Consider the following 16,590-nt stretch of genomic DNA (forward strand, 5'->3'; position numbering starts at 1 on the left):
AACAGATGTGCACACAAGATAATTATAAGGGTGGGAACAAGGGAAATAAGTTGTGCACACAGAGTTAATATCTGCTCAGTAAAGACATGACTGGCAGATGCTGTGATGACAACACTAAGTTGCATTTATAGCTTTTAAGAGTTTGCTTGTGATTGGAACATAGTCCCTCGGTCGGCTGAGCCTATTGTCAATCCTGTGTCTCTGTGCAAGAGCAACAAGAATTTCATTGTATGACAGTCCCAGGTGAAAATAAAACTTGATTGTCTGAGTTTTCTCCATGCTATGGTACAAATCTGGTGTGTGGAGTGGTTAAAACACAAACATCTTTAAAATAAATAACGTTAAAAAATATAATCTGTTGGGACTTCATGGGCTGCGTACAAAAGCGAGCTAGGGAGTGAAATAAAATTCTTCATGCAGTGCTGTCTCACTTCTGCACACCTGTTCAGTCACAGCATGAAGCGATCCCTAAAGTCAGATTGTCAGTTTCAAAACTAGGGTTTCAGATGCTGTTTGGAGGATACGGATTCCTTTCGTCTGCATCAAGAGTATTGTTTAGAGTTGTGTGCATCAGTTGGCATAATACTGCATATGTCTGCATGTTTAACCAGCCATTTGTGTGTGTTCTGTAGATGCCCTGACGCCGGCGTCCAGCCCCTCGTCGGTTGTTTACGGGATGTCAGTGGGCCAAGAGGAGTTCTCGTCTACCTCCTCATCGCTCAGTCTGGAGTGTCGAGTGTGTGCTGACCGCGCCTCGGGCTACCACTACGGAGTCCACGCCTGCGAGGGCTGCAAGGTGAGATGAAGATAAGCTGCGCACACAAAGGATAGCCAAACAATTGGCCTTAAGAGCTCATGTTAGACGGTGGAGAGAACTAGACCAATGTAATGATTGGGGACTGAGCATTCTGAGGATTGAACCTGTAGTCAGGTTTTCACCTGTGCATCTACCTTAACATCCCTCTCTTCTGTTCTTTTTTACTTATTATTGCTTTCCTTCCCTCTGTCAATAATTCTATCAATATCTTTCAATTCCTTCCCTCCTGATCCACCCACACTCAGACAAGTCTGGAAACAAAAACAGCCATTAAACCTATTTCAAAACATCAAATAACATTTGGACTTGTTACACTGAAGAAAGAAGGACGCGATAGGCTGCAAATCCAGAGGCCTTGTGTCTTGTGACGAAAATACCAAGCTTGGCTTTCGCACGTGGTCGCCCAATCATCTTTCAGCTAATTGTTTACCAGTCATTTCCAAGGCTGTAATTGCAGGACAAAGATCGTCACTTTACAGCCTATTGTTAGTTTCTATGAATGTTTTCACCTTTTCATATATTTTTGTTTCTGAAGTCAAAGTAGCTACTGAATCCAAATTCCTGTTGACAGCTATACACCTAGTTAAGATCCATGTATAAGCCACACAATCTCTGGGAGTCTTGATGTCAGTGCTCCATCAAGTCAACATGCTGTTACACAAACTGTTATGTCAGAGCAGCAGCTCACTCAAGTATATAAAGTAGAACAATGATTATGTCTTAGTGTTTGTGCAATTGTGGATATATATCGTGCTTCAGTGTATCAATACTAATTAGAAGTCCACAGGGCAGAGTCAATGTTGTGTGACCTATGCAGAGTGAAGTCACAGGCCTGATAAACAACAGGTTATCAGAAAAGTCAAGGTACATCCGGTAGTTTAGCATCTACCTTTAGGAGGGAGTCATTAAAGATGCATCTATCAGTTGTGACCAATGTCATGTCAGAGGGTCAAGGTGAAGACAGCACCTTCACCCTCTTGCAACATTAGGTGGATAAAGTGAAGTCAGCATTCCATGATCGTAGCTTTACTATACTTTGTGTCGTATCTTTAGCAATGTCATTCAAAAGACTTTCTCTGCTCCAAAGAATTTTCCATATTCAGATAATCCTTCTTAGACCCTAACCCTAATCCATCTTGGCATTTTATTTTACTCTGTTCAAGATGAAGCTTCGAAGTAAAGTTGCCGAAAATAGTCAAAACTTATGAAACACCTAATAAACCAATTGATCTACTTCAAAAGATGAAATATTAGAGCCACTTGAAGGGGAACATTTTTTGTTTTTGAGAATAAAGTAGCAACTTTAGGCTCTGTGGTCGTTCACGACGCGAAACGTCAGAGGATCAGCCTGCCTTAGAAAAGGAATATGGAGCATCTTTTTCATTATCGTGAGTTAAATAAGATTGTATAAGAAACTGGGTCTATTCCAAAGAAAGAACTGCAAGGACTTGGCAGAAATGGCCTCTTTTGTGTAGAAGGAAATGGTTTTAAAGTTTTGTCGTGATCCTTTGCATCTGTGTGGTATTCAAAGTGGTTTCGTAGATTCTGAGGAAACAATGAGATTAATAATCAAGATTTGGGATCCAGAAGGATTACTCCAACGTGCACAGGTTGTCTTTAATGTTTGATCTGCTAATCTTTTCTTCATTCTTTAACATACTGACTATTTTCTTATTAAATTACAACTTTAATCTCGTGATATTGTAACTTTTTCCTTGAAATCTCTGAAAAATTGATTTTCTTCAATATGGCCTTAAATACACTGTTGAATCGTCATCAGGACTGTTGTGATTGTCCAAGTACAAGTAGTCATATTTAAAATGACACTGTATGAATATACAGTATAGACTCTGCATGTGACTTGGTCATGGAACAGTAAGAGGAGGAGGCTGACCTCTGTGATGTCAATACACAGATTCTTTACAACCGTGGACACGTATGAAGTCCATCCGCCCTGGGTTCCAATTCTACCCTGGCCTATTGTCACCTCAGGTTTGGGGTTAGTGGGTGAGAGGGACAGCCACACTTACTTAAAATGTGCACAAATGGTTTGAGCATGTCTGTGTAACATCGCCTGTGTGTCCTCCAGACTTTGTATATGTATTTTGGCACACTGGGTGATAAATGTCATGAAGCAATTCCCCCAGGCCAATTTCAGCCCAAGTGTCCAACTACAAGCATGCCGCTCGGGCCATGTCTTCATCAGCAAAGATAAATGTTTCTTTTTGTCGAGGTTGCTTAAGTGAGGGGAGGCTGGCGGTGAAACTATGTATCTGATATTGTCATGCGTCATTCTAACGTTGTTGCAATTTGTTGCAGTAGTCAAGGATATTGATGATTAAGCTAACGAGCGTTTCGAAAACATTATATATGTGGCAATAAGACATGTATGTTCCACTCTTCTGTGGTCAGGGAAGGTCTGCACACTCAGAGCATGCTCCACACACACACACACATGCATGCATGCAAACACACGCATGTATGCAAGTACAGACACACACACACACACACACACAGCAGAGCGGAGGGACTGAGGTATAGTGATTCAGGTGAGGATACCTCAAGTTGACGACAACAATGCTTGTTACAGTCGGTGGCAGTGCAGTAAAAAGTACTTTATGAAAAATACCTATTCAACAGGCATGTAGAGAAACGTACACAAGCTGTGGTCCTTCGGATATTTCAGTCTGCCTCAAATCTTCATATTCTGCTAATACTTGTTAATGTAGCTACTTACTGAGACGTCCAAAAATCGAGAATTACATTTCAGTCTGACAACTTGCGTTCAAACATTTATTGCAGCAGTAGAACAGGTTCAGGGTTTGACATCTTGGCTCCAACTTAATCACTCCCCCATATGATTACACAGGAAGGATGGGAGTGATGAGCAAATACTTGTATCCCCCGTCGGAGCCTACAGGTGGATGCTGGGGTGGTGGAGGTGGTGGAGGGGCTGAAGCACCTTGTAGCAATACTGCAGCAGCAGTGCGAGCAAAAGGGATGATAGTCAATTTCTGTCTGCTTAAAAAGACCACCTGATAAGGTGGGTGTGTATTATAGATTGTTGTGGAGAGTGAGGTATGTCACCTGATGTATGTCACATGATTGGAGGGGTGCAGCTCGGGTTGGCCGACTGAACTAGCTCGCAGGCGTCACTCCATTTTTGCGTCACGTGAACATTATTCTCAATGTGTTTTTTTCTCTGCTTCACTCCTTCAGGGTTTTTTCCGGCGGACCATCCGTCTGAAGCTGGAGTACGACAAGTGTGAGCGCCGCTGCAAGATCCAAAAGAAGAACCGCAACAAGTGCCAATACTGCCGCTTCCAGAAGTGCCTGTCAGTGGGCATGTCCCACAATGGTGAGTTCATCAGGGTATAGGGCAGGTTTGGGCAATGTCCCAAGATCAGCAGCACACGCACACACGTGCACACACACACACACACACACACACACACACACACACACACACACACACACTGTTCACAGTTGTGCAGACGCCAAGAAAGCTTGAACAGGCACGTAGGCACATAATTAGTACAAATTATCAATCTAACACCACATTTGGTGTGACGTTACATGTTAGGGCAAGTAAGTAAATGAAGACTAATCCAGGCTACAATACAGCTCCATGCCTTCTGCTATATTAAACCAGTTGTATTTTCCTTATTCAAAAACCGAACTCGTGCAGTTACAATGCAAAATCACTTTGTGTCTGTACCTTACTGCGCTGGAGACGAATTGAATTTCAGTGGCTGAGCTCACTCAACCCATTTGGTGCAGATATGTTGAGTGCAGCAATGTCCTTGTCGGCAAATCTTGCCATCTTGGTGACGCCTCCAGGGAGATATTTCAGGATAAGATCCGGCTACTATCAATTACGAAAGAGCCACAACTGCAAAAACAGCACAACTGCATTTATAGATTCGCAGATCCATTCTGATCATTTTAAAAGCTTGCCCCAAAATAAGGGTTAATCGTTTATTCATTTCGCGTTGGGTTTTATTTCTATCTCACATGCACAATTTTTCTCCTTAATTGCTCAATCCAGAGAGGCATTATATCCTCAGCTCATCCCACCAGAGAACCAGCACACTTGCTGTCATGAACCTCAGTTGTGTTGGTGCTGCAACACGTTTGGCTTGGCATGTTACCCAGGTTCAGGAGAACATTAGCTGTGTCAGGGGAGGCGCTGAACATGTGTCATTCAGCTGTCATATTTTTATTTTCTTTATTATTTTATCTGAACTATAGACTATTGTTAATCTTTTATTCATTTTGACACTTGAAGAAAGCCTGAACTGTGATTTGAAGCATTTAATTTGTACTCCTGAGTTGTAATAGTCAAATTAAGTCATGTAAGACCCCTTTTCTCTTGAATTGCAGTCGTATTTTGACATCATCTAAGCTTCCTTAAGTTTCCTCAGAAGTAACCTTAATACTCAAAAAATATGTTGAGGTTATTTGTTCAATCAGGCATGTGCTTACAGTCCAATCTTTTGGTTACACAAGCCGAGAAAGTGACTGTTTGTTTCCTCCGTTCGTCTTTTATTCAGGTCACAGAAGTCACCGGCACATGCAACATCTGTGAACACCCAAAACAAAACATTAGTCTTTTTTTAAACCTTTGCAGCAGATTTCATCATCCGTGCCACTTATCTTTGTTTGAAATGTAGGGATATTGAGGTCAAAGTATGAGATTCTGGTGCACGTTGTTGACTCTGTGTAAACATACAACATGGCACGCTGACTCTTGGACGGGGTCAGTGTCCCGATCGAGTGGCAGGTGCTTGTGCTCGCTGGCCCGCTGCTGTATTTCAACTCGAAAAAGGTCAATGTAATTGGTGGGTTAACATATAGACAGTGCACACACAGCAGATATTCCATATGGGTGGCAGTGAACTTGTGCATGGAGGAAATGGATTCAGTGTCCTTATGTTGTCTAGTGGGGTTATTGACTCAAGAGCCCATCCAACACTAGATCTTGAAAGTGATAGGGCCTATCCCTCAGCAGGAGCTGCATTTCTCCTTGCTGTACTTCCTCTGACGGCACACGTGTATTGAGTTTCATGTGTCTAAATGTAACCGTAGATGGAGAGGAAGGAGATGGGTGATGTATCGCAACCAGATCTTTTTAGGTCTGGTCAATTTAAGATGCTGCGGTACCACAGCCCTGATCATTTTGGAGGTTTGCCGTTCAGTTCGTATCGACTGCCAATTCATGTGATATGTAAATCTGTCTGGACGGCCCTTATGAAAACAGTTGAATCAACTGTACATTTACTTACTTACGGGCGGCTGTGGCTGAGGGGTAGAGTGGTCGTCCTACAACCTGAAGGTCGGCAGTTCGATCCCCAGTCTGACCCATCTGCATGCAATATGCTGAACCCTCAATGGCCCCCCATAGATAAGATGAATGGTTCTCGAGATATTCGAGCCACATACAGACAGATTTTCAGAATTACTAGACAGATAGTCGCCACTTGCTTCAATTGTATTGGATTTGGCTGCAACGTGATTTGAGGACTCACCCACCCCTCCATCGCCTTAGTGGTAAGTATATAATGAGTGAATTCAACTTTTTGGATGAACTATCCCTTTAAGGTTTGTGCTGTGTAAGTGAGAAAAAAACAAATCCAGAGCAGTAAGTCTGACTAAAGTGAGGAAGGTGTTTATTAGCTGCTGTCGTCCTCCTCAGCAGGAGATTCAACTGAACGACAGGTTGCACCCACACCTCTACACTGCCCCCCCCCACCTTGAGACAAAGACTCATCCCCTCACACCGGCTCTCGGCAAATGGACTTACGCTCGGCTTAGCATCACTCACTTCCTCTCATCTTAATTAGACTTGGCTCCTGCCCAGGCGAGCGCCGCCGAGCTTTAGCGGCTTCAGATGATCCATCCACTTTGCGAGCAGTAATCTAATGGGCCCTCATGCTGGCCACTAGCTCGGTTTCTCATCCCCGAGCTCAGTCTTGCTCAGTGTGAGTCTCTCGGTCTGGATTTGTTTCATCGATGGGTGGTGTGCTGGACAAATGGTGAAATTAGATCTCCTTTTGTGCTGTAATAGTCTTGTAAATACAGGCAGCAGGTGCAGCTGGATGTCATGTTCTTAGAAGGAAGCGTGTGTGTGTGTGTGTGTGTGTGTGTGTGTGTGTGTGTGTGTGTGTGTGTGTGTGTGTGTGTGTGTGTGTGTGTGTGTGTGTGTGTGTGTGTGTGTGTGTGTGTGTGTGTGTGTGTGTGTGTGTGTGTGTGTGTGTGTCCATTTTCTTATGCCAACAGAGATTGTTGGGGTTAAAAAGAGTTCACCTCTAATTTCATTAGTCAAATGGGATCAGGCCATCTGAGAGATGCCAGCATGCTCTGATAGAAAAACAACTCTGTTGTGGTGTTGACGCACACTTCACACAACCACCACGTAACGGTGTAGTAGTAGTCTGGTGTGTTCATTCATAATCTACTATCCCTGTGATACATATAACTGGAAGCAGACTTTGATTCTGCATCATCTTTCATTTATGGTTAACTGACCCTGTATAAACCGTAGGGGGTTTGGAAACTGAGAACATGGGTGGGTCAAAAACATGCACTGCCTCTTATGGTCATCCTAACCCTTTTTTTTGGTGGGGATTGCAATGAATTTCTGCACAAAGTGTTTCTGTTATCGAATCCCCTTGACATGTGATAACCGGGCGAGGACCCTGTACTTTGGATAAAATGTCATTTATTAGGATTTAGCTGAAACTCAACTTAAACTCAACTTAACCTTCTCTGACTTTGAAATCAAGGGCTAGAGCTGCACGCAGTTAAAAAATGTCCGACTCAAGTTACTTCACTGATCTCTTACTCTGCTCAATCTAGTCACGATTTGAAAATACGTCAAACGTGTTTTTTATTCTCTTTTCTTGCTGTCTATTATGGGATGTTCAGGTGTAAAGCCAGTTACACTTTAAGTGATTATGGTGTTGCACTTGTCAATGTAATATGAGATTCGTTACTGTCCTCAGAATCATAGAGTTAAAAAAGGGCTTTGGCACCACATGTCAGGCAAATAATGATTTTTGCACTTTCCGTGCAACATTTCAGTGCTACTGCTCCACAAGCTTTTTATTTAATATTTTTGGAGTCATTTTTACATAGGGTAACAGAGGTTATGAAAATGATTCCTCCAGATGTCACCATGCTGGATAAGTGATTATTGTGGTTTTGTGGTGCTGAAGCTATTTTACATTTCCCCAAACTGGATTTGTTTTAAAGCTCTTAATTCTCTGCATTCTCTTTTTTCTTAAATAACAGATCTGTTAATCTTTTAGTACATTTGATATACATACATTTAAATTCATTGAAATCACAAATTCTGTCACCTCATCTGACTTTTCCTCCTGCTCTCCGCAGCCATCCGTTTTGGTCGGATGCCTCAGTCGGAGAAGCTGAAGCTGAAGGCGGAGATGGTGACGGGGGAGAGAGAGCTGGGAGACCCTCAGGTCGCTGACCAGAAGACGCTGGCCAGGCAGATTTACGAGGCCTACCTCAAGAACTTCAACATGAACAAGGCCAAGGCTCGAACCATTCTCACCGGAAAGACCAGCACCCCTGTATGTTGAGTGGGAGTAGGGGCCTGTGTGTGCGTGTGTGTGTGTGTGTGTGTGTGTGTGTGTGTTTGTGGATTGCATGTTCATGGCTCTACACAATACCAGAGTTTCCTCAGAGCTCAGTGCATTTCTTCCCCACTGGAGTGATTCCAGTGTCATTCAGTGCACACGGACAATTTGCAATCAACCTCATGTCTCAATTTGACCTGGTAGCTAAAACCTCTGGGTCTATTTGCAGCCAGTGACAGAAATAACTTGCTCAATCTCTAGTGGGAGCCAAAACCCTGTTTGGACAAGGACACGTCTGTTTGAACTGAAATGCACTGAAGATATGAAAAGCCAGTGTTTCTGAGCCCATCACTCTGCCCCTCCACCTCCTGTTTCCCCTCATTCCTCTGCTCTTCTCACTACTAATTCCCAATCTCCCCGAAATAAGTCCCCTTGCGGCCTAGTTTCTTTCACTTTCTTTTTATCGTAGCAGAGGGGTTAGTGAGGGGGGGTAGGGAATGCAGTCCAGTTGTTGTGAATTCCAAGGAATGGATGTGTGTAGGTGTGAAATAGTTCAAGAGGGACAGACCGGTCCAAGTTCACATCCACGCTGAAACAGACACCCACCCCGCTGCTTCTGAAGATCAAAGCTCTCAGATGGATAAGTGTCCATTAGCATCATATGGAGACTTTGTGTTCTGCAGACTTTGGGAAGCAGTCAATTGGAAATAAACATAATGTTTGATCTTTGAATCCTAACCCTTATACAAGGAAAGAACTTCCCATGAAAACCATATTGTATTTGCAAGAACTTGTCGCACCAATGCTAACATGTTACATAGCCATGATTCCGATTTTTTAGGATATACGTTTTATGCTTCACATTAATAACGAAACGATAAAAATGGTTAGTCACTCTTTGGAAAAATTGTATCGTCTTTGATTAACGTCCTCTGGTATCGTTCTTGCAACTGAGGCCGAACATTTCCATCAGGTTTGACTCATCAGTCCCTGATGAACACTGACTGTTAGTTCTGTTTATTTTATTGTCTGACTTGACTGGTTTTTTATTGGTGTGATTCACCAACAGAACAGAGAGTCTGGAAGAGCTGCTATAGAACGTCAAGCCCTCACAAGAAGTGTGTATGCAATCTATAATTCATAACAATGATCCCAGAGACTGACCAACAGTCAACTTTGATTAGTTATATCATTAATATCTTTATTTATATCACCATTTTGGTCCAGACTGAAGACTATTGGATGCATTACCATGATATTGTACAGAAATGCATGAATCCTGCTTTGGTAATGTGTTGACCTTAGGTGCTCATCATCAGGTCAACACTCTTGAATATGTAATACCACTAAGTGAAAGCCTCTTTGTGCCCAAGTGCAGCCCCGCAGAGTTGCTTCCAGAGCTGTAGACTTGTCTCTCGTTATTTTATGGCTACATGTATATTTCTTGTGTGTCAAAGTGGAGACACTGCAGAGTTGTGCCTGAAAATCACTTACTAATCACAAAGTCCAATATACTATAGTCACTACACTATAGTGACTTTGCCATTTGGTGTCATATTTTTTAAACCCATTGTTTCCCATTATGCATCATGAAAATTAGTGTACAACTGATAGTTACCAACTGAGAAATACATACCATCATGCATTGCGCTCGCAGTGGAGAAACGAGCGGGTAGAGGGCAGCACAAGCTGAAACAAACAAGTTTATTTATACATTCTACGTCATCCAAAATGTTTTCTGTGTAAAATAAACATAGAAAACATAGAAAATGCGAAAACGTCCGAAAGTTTTTTTCCAGATGAGCTCACTAGTGATATATAGCAGACCCTATGTAGCAGGGTAGAGGTTAGTGACTGAGTGGCTGATTCTGCACAGAAACAAGGACCGACCTCATTGTAACAGTGGGATGATCATCTTTGCTTCTGCACGATCACAGCATAAGTTCATGCTGTGTGCCCCAAACAAAGCTCTTCATATCCTTGAGAAAATCTGTGTGACGTGAGCAAGTGAACAAAAACAACAAAGCATTCTGAAACTGAGATTAATACCTAATGAAATGAACTTTGGAACAGTGACACAGCTAAATGCACAATAATCGGTTACTGCTATTCACAGCTTACATGGCTGTGCATATTAATACAATTCTTTGTAACAACATTTTTATGGTACTGTGCTTCTCTTCTTTTATTTTGAAAGGATAAATTGTCAATGGGGTTTAGTCTTGAAATAAACTACCTTCTCATGTTTGGGACATTTTGAGTGGTAAAATCGACTTTGCTGACACACTTTCACTTTCAACCTCACCTGTGCCTATATTTCTAGTTGCATCTGAATGTGAAAAGTGACATTCATATTCATATAACTGCAGGGTCAAGGGAAGTATTTATGTAATTTGGAACTATTCAATTGCTCTGGACTCAGCCTCTGATCTCAGTGAAGTGTAAACACTGCAGTCACTCAAGCTTTTCAGAGGTTTGCTGATTCAGCCTTTTCCATATATTTATGTAGTTAAGTCAGGTCAGGTTTGTTTTCTCTATGTAGGCGAATGTCACAGAGCACACTCTGCTGACTGGGTTGCAGTTCAGTTCGAAACATATTTGCATGCATGCTTTCCAAAATGCAGCTCTGGAGACTGTTTCTTTCTCTTCTACCTGCAGCCGTTCGTCATCCATGACATGGAGACCCTCCAGCTGGCAGAGCAGACGCTGGTGGCCAAGATGGTCGGCTCTGTGGGATCGATAAAGGACAGGGAGGCAGAGGTTCGGATCTTCCACTGCTGCCAGTGCACGTCGGTGGAGACCGTCACGGAGCTCACAGAGTTTGCAAAGTCCGTCCCCGGGTTCTCGAGCTTGGACCTCAACGATCAGGTGACTCTTTTGAAATACGGAGTGCACGAGTCTCTCTTTGCCATGCTGGCCTCCAGCATGAACAAGGACGGCCTCCTGGTGGCGTACGGCTCAGGCTTCATCACGCGGGAATTCCTCAAGAGCCTGCGGCGACCGTTCAGCGACATGATGGAGCCAAAGTTCCAGTTTGCCATGAAGTTCAACACGCTAGAGCTGGACGACAGTGACCTGGCTCTGTTTGTGGCTGCTATCATCTGCTGTGGAGGTGAGAATACAGGAGAAACTATGCATTTTATACTTAAACTATCATTTTGCTCTTTGAAAGTTTTTTTCCAATTTTCATAAAGTGTAGAACTATTATGGCACTTCTATTTGCTGAGTATTTTATTCTAATAACTAAATAATGCTCAAGGAATCTCACTCGACTTAATTTGTCCTGTTTAGACCGACCCGGCCTGGTGAACGTGGAGCACATCGAGCAGATGCAGGAAAGCATTGTGCAGGTGCTGCAGCTCCACCTGCTGTCCAATCACCCAGATGACACGTTCCTCTTCCCCAGGCTGCTGCAGAAACTCGCCGACCTCCGGCAGCTCGTCACTGAGCACGCACAGCTAGTGCAGGAGATCAAAAAGACAGAGGACACGTCGCTGCACCCGCTCCTGCAGGAGATCTACAGAGACTTGTACTGAAGTTTGTGGAGGAGTAATCCAGGAGAGGCACTTTGCAAACCAGCTCCTTTTTTTTTTTCAGGGACAGAAGAAGATGTCCTCCATAAGCTAGGGTTGAACCACTTACACCTTCCTAATGCAGCAGGAGTTAGTTTTGGTCAGCACAAGAGCTCCTGTCCAGGTCCAAGTGAGAAGTCTTGAATTCTCTTGGTTTGGCCCAGTGCTCTCCACTCCCAGGCAGAACAGTTGTGATGTCCAGCTGATCGAGCCCCTGTCTAGACACCGGTGTATTCAACCTCTGACCAAAACGCTAAACTAAAATCCTTTACGAGATCTCCATGGTCATATCCCCACCCTGAACTGTATGAGATGACAGCAGATGAACTTGATAGCAGTTGTTTGGTAGTATGTTTGAAAGTAGATTTATATACTGATGTCAAAGAGCCATAAACCTTCTCAGAGAACAGCACCCAGATGACACCTGTGGCAGCAGCAACATTAAAACAGAGATGAGACAGTTTTCAGTCAAGGCAGCTTCTGACAAATTTACTACAAGGTGTTATGGTCATATACAGAGACATGGAGATTTCAAGAGTAATGTCATGGTAATACAAGAATACATTTGTGACTGAGAAAAAAGTCCTCAGTATTAGGAGAATAAAGAAGTCATGATTCTGGGGAAATAAGCAGCAAAGAGAACTCCTTTAAGTGGCCCCAATAATGCATTGAACAAATTAGCTACTGGTGAAGGATGGTTATCCAATCACAAGCCCTCCAGCAAGTTCTATAGCCATAGACATAACTGTCACCAGGCTCCTGAAAATAAACATGTATTAGTACTTTAAGTCCTCAAAGCCATACTTTGTTTATAATGATGGTGGAAATGATCCTCGTTCTTCGTTTTGTTTTCTCCTTATTACAAAACAGCCTCACGATTCAGTACGGATTATCCTCACTTACACTTCGATTCCACAAACTGATCACGCAATAGTATTTTTTACACTTCAGAATAGAGAAGCGGAATCTTACAAGTTTATGAAGACAAAAGGTTTTTGCAGACTGAAATGACCACAGGTGCAGATTCACTGTGCACAAGTACCATGGTGCAAATCTGAAGCACAACTACACCTGTGATGTGTCAATGTAATATTTTTTACTGGACCTCTGTTCCCTGCCTGTTTGGCGAAACACACGCACAGACGTTTGGCACTCCATCCTGTTCTGTGTCCTGGTATTCAAGGGCTAACACCGAGATCAACCGCATTACAACCTTAATACTGGCAGGGCGGATTTGCAGAGAATTAATCTGTTTCTTAATTTCTCCTTTGTTAAAGTCCCGTTCCACAGAATTACATCTCAACTTGTTTTTTTGTCTCACTCCTCTCTCTGCTTCTACTGTGTTTGACTGGCTGTGTTTGGTCCTCATAATGTGCGGTTGATTGAGATTCGAAGGGGTCATCTATGCGCATGTTTCTTACCTGATGGCAAAAGCAAAGCGTTCTTCTTTTCTCCTTAAAAGAGAAGAATGATAGTATGCTGAAGTTTTTCATCATCAGAAAAGAATCTTTTTGGGTGAGAAATGTTCTGTGTTGGTCATTTACGGCAAACAGTCAAACCAAAAGACAAACATGTGGCCATCTGCTCTTATTCGACTCAGAGAGAGTAAGATGAAGCCAGTCAGACAACATGGGTTATTTTTCAGAATAAGACAAGTATAAAAACTGTACTGTAAAGATGGATGGACCAAATACATTTCCATGTGGTATCATTTAGATGTTTTCTTTGTGTCCTCCATCTGTTCTGATGAACTGTGCATTTGAAAAGGCCACTCCTCTATGTTGTCATGTCGCATTTAGTGAAAAAAACAAGTAAATAAGTTGAAAATGCTCTAGAGATGACTTTCACTAAAGGAATGTTGATGGTTGAAACATGCATGTGTAATAGTTTGGATAATATAGAGTATATGTGGACCTGTGAGCGAATGCTCTCCTATCCCCCTCATCTGCTTCTCATCCAAAACCTCCTTATATCACCATGAATTGATTTGAAATTCAGTCACGAGGAACAGACCTTGTTTATAATCGCAGTGAACTGTAAATAGCTGAAGCGATCACGCCGACCCCTCGCCCTTAGCTTTTTAACCCTTGAGGTATACAAGGTACTAATGATGATCAACTTTTGTATCCCTCAGTTAGGTATAAATACTTTTAAATGTTTTAAAAAAATTTACTATAGGTGTAGTCACGTACTGTATTGTTTATTCTCTTAAATGCCACATTAATTGTGCTTTGGATGATTGAATTGGATCATATTTTTATACTAAAGTTAAAATGTACTGTATATGTCTAAATCAGATTATTGTTTATTTGAGACGGCACAGTTTGAAGCGTGCGGTGTAAATAGATTTGAGGGTGATAGGGCGACTGGTAATCTGAATACCCACAGATCTGAATCCCATCGGGGGACATTCCTATTAATTAATCGTTGATTTCTAGATAATTGCATTCAGTTCATTTCAGCTGCACTTCATTTATCAGTTCAATTAAGCGCTTATGAGAGAAAGTGAAAGCACACAGGGATGTGCACAGGAGCTCATGACTGATTAAAACTTGACCTCTGAATAAGACATTTACCTTTTGAAAGGTCAAAATACAACTCCGCACTGATCACACAATACTAGTCTCCTCCTTTTATACTCAGGTTGCATTGAAATACAAATGGGGCGATTGAGATATGCACAGAATTTCCTTGTTGTTATCAGAAATTCTCCATAGTTGCCTCTTTATATTTAACAAACCTGTATTTTGTGCTCACGCATCTCTGTTGGTCAAACAGAGAAAGTGAAGGCACTCACAGTTTGCGATCACAGTTCATCACAGTGATGATGACGATGCAGTAATGAAAATGCAGTATATTGTTGTTTTATAATTCTCCTTTTGCCACACTTTTTTTTTCTTTTTCTGACACTTCTCCCATCACACGCTGCTATAATGTATGAACTCGCGTTAACACTTCTTAAGCCATGAGTAGATTAAAGACACTTCAAAGTCCCTCTTACTTTACATATATATATATATATATATAGTTTCTCAGAATGTCAGTCCCACGTGCAGATTTCATCGAATGCAGCTTGGTTTATAACTCCCCTCGCACACTCCAGCGGATTTGGGAATGTACTTGGGGATTAACCACAAACAACCTGTGCCTTAACGCGTGTGCCCCGTGCCATACAACACTAGAGATTCAGAAAACCAACACAAAAAGACTTGACTCGTGCACACACACACTTTTAGAAAACTGTTTGTAAACTGTTGAGATTCAGCGACAAAGTACGGTGGGGGCCACACATACAGGAAAAGATGTCATGGCAGATTTTATGAGAATATCCTCCACAGTGAAATCGAAGTTCAAAAGTGAAACTGAAGCTTTGTTTTACAGTAACAATGAAGGATTTGCTTTAACGAATGGTCAGACTTACAGAGGTAAAAGGTTTCAACGCATAATGGTTGAAACACTAGAGCCAGGCCCTTGTGGAGAGGTCGTGTAAATGTGTGATGTCTTCTTACCCTTAGGAATGTCTGTTTTGTGTTGAAATGACAAGGGAAGTTTTTTTTTTTTTTTTTTAACTTGTATCAGGGAAACTTAGTCTTCCTTTGTTGAACTAGCTCAGGACATAGAAAAGGTACTGTTCTTCCTTCTCTAGCTCTCTCGCTTACTCTCTCTGAGATAAGCTTCTAGTGCTCTGCCTTACAGCACAAACACCCACAATAGTGATTAATTTGACTTTATTTTTATATCTCCAAAACAGGCCGAAAATAAATGAGTTACCGCGGGGGCAGCAGTCATAAGAATTAGATGTTTGATTTGATTTTTCATTTGATTTTTCCTGAATTTCCTGGAGTTTGTTTTTGTGGCTGTAGTGTCATGCAAAGAGAAAACGGAGACTGTCTATGGATGTGCTGTTAATGTGTACTGTGGCTTGGTAACAATACTGTAAATGTTTGATGAATGTATATCTAGTCATTTAAACAATGAAACAAGTTGTCATTGACCGGGTGTCAAAATAAAATGATTTTGAAATTCGCTACTTTTGTTTTACTGATTAGAGTCTGACCTATTTGGTTTTTTTTTTGTGTGTTTTTTTTATGGTCAGGTGGATCCTATTATTTGAGAGTCCAAAATTTAAAAAAAAATGCTACTGCAATATATTGGCCAATATGGTTATTGTACTTTTTGAGATATCTTTATCAAACCCTTATGATAATGAAATGTAACTGAGGCTTTTATTGTTATTTTACAATAAACCATAAGCTTCATTATAGATCACTAAAGCTTATATACAACCAAATATATAATTGAAATGAGAAAATATTCATTTGAATGTAAAACACAAAATTTAAATTCACATATTTTCGGCAATTTCTATTCTGTAAAGTTAAAGATTTCGCATTAGTGAACGTAAACGCAGATACAGAGATGTCTGCGAAAGACTCATATCAATAAATAATTGAGATCATTGATTGATAATTGTAATGCCAAACTAAAATAAAACCACACTGGATTCAAAATAGAAATCACCCACTATCACACTTTGCATGGATTGCAGACTAGTAAAGCGATATCAGTAGACATTTGTAAAAGTCGTAAATATTTGTTTTAA

The 16,590-nt window shown here is 41.6% G+C and overlaps 1 protein-coding gene across 1 annotated transcript in view; it reads left to right on the top strand.

Annotated features, from left to right (window-relative positions):
- The window catches only part of pparab (peroxisome proliferator-activated receptor alpha b), a 31,323-nt gene extending 15,310 nt beyond the window's left edge, over positions 1-16,013 (top strand). The window contains exons 3-7 of the mRNA XM_053427283.1: positions 633-796; positions 4,037-4,175; positions 8,210-8,409; positions 11,074-11,527; positions 11,707-16,013. Of these exons, the coding sequence (XP_053283258.1) occupies positions 633-796; positions 4,037-4,175; positions 8,210-8,409; positions 11,074-11,527; positions 11,707-11,951 (1,202 nt within the window). The 3' untranslated portion in view covers positions 11,952-16,013. The remainder of the gene's footprint in view (positions 1-632; positions 797-4,036; positions 4,176-8,209; positions 8,410-11,073; positions 11,528-11,706) is intronic.
- The last annotated feature ends 577 nt before the right edge of the window (positions 16,014-16,590 follow it).

This window comes from Pleuronectes platessa, chromosome 7, assembly GCF_947347685.1.
Source record: "Pleuronectes platessa chromosome 7, fPlePla1.1, whole genome shotgun sequence".
NCBI classification, from domain to species: Eukaryota; Metazoa; Chordata; class Actinopteri; order Pleuronectiformes; family Pleuronectidae; genus Pleuronectes; species Pleuronectes platessa.